Source organism: Plasmopara halstedii (genome assembly GCF_900000015.1).
Source record: "Plasmopara halstedii genome assembly, contig: Scaffold_430, whole genome shotgun sequence".
In the NCBI taxonomy this organism is placed as follows: Eukaryota; Oomycota; class Peronosporomycetes; order Peronosporales; family Peronosporaceae; genus Plasmopara; species Plasmopara halstedii.
This window is the reverse complement of record NW_020187350.1, coordinates 118,363-119,083: the sequence shown is the minus strand read 5'-3', so window position 1 is coordinate 119,083 and position 721 is coordinate 118,363. Positions and strand designations below refer to the sequence as shown.

General features: G+C 46.6%; 1 protein-coding gene across 1 annotated transcript; it reads left to right on the top strand.

The window, feature by feature from the left end:
• Positions 1-221: 221 nt before the first annotated feature.
• Positions 222-482, top strand: PHALS_09605 (uncharacterized protein; the record flags this gene model as incomplete). Its single annotated transcript, XM_024724891.1, has 2 exons — positions 222-243; positions 301-482. 2 exons carry the CDS (start codon positions 222-224, stop codon positions 480-482), a joined length of 204 nt encoding a protein of 67 aa, XP_024575723.1.
• Positions 483-721: the final 239 nt, after the last annotated feature.

The following is a 721-nucleotide window of genomic DNA, read 5'->3' as shown; positions in this document are numbered from 1 at the left end:
ATTGACGCGAGGTTGCAATGTGTGGCTCAAGATAAAATGCAGCATTTAGTACAATGACGTGTGTGAAAGGAAACGCGTTTCCTGTGGACATTGACGCTAGCCATTCGGTGGACCACTTGAAGATGCCATTGCGGAAAAGCAGAAGTTTGACTTCGCTGCCAGCAAATTAGAGCTATACATCGCGAAGAGAGGCGATGCGTGGCTGGAATGCGAGGATTGCTATGCATGAACTTGGAAGTCGAGGTGGAACGAGGTTTAGGCAACGCCGGAATGCAAAACTTTGCTTACTACATTGACCAGAAGAATATGAAATTCCAGCATTGCTGGTGGAATTGGAAGGCCCGTGGTTGGGAGTATCTGCTGCGCTTAACATCAACGGGTCGTTTGTTCATGAGCATTTGTCACCTCAACTTCCGTTGGCTGCTTACGTCAAACAGTGTTATTGTGTCTGGCGTTGTTTAAACGTACTGTCCTCGCCTTAAATGATTATCATGTGCGAGATAAACTCAGCAAGATTCCTGCTTCTTGTCTCACAATAGATTGCACGCCCAATTACGTGATAGAGAAGTGTATGCAAATGGCCAAGTAGGAATCGTCAAGCTTGTGGAAGGACGCTATGGGGATGCCGTGCACCGCTTTTGCGCATCTAAAGGAAATGTACCTCTATTGTTGAGCTGTGAGCTGGTGATTCCTAATGGTATTTGGTGGCGTGTTGAGATGT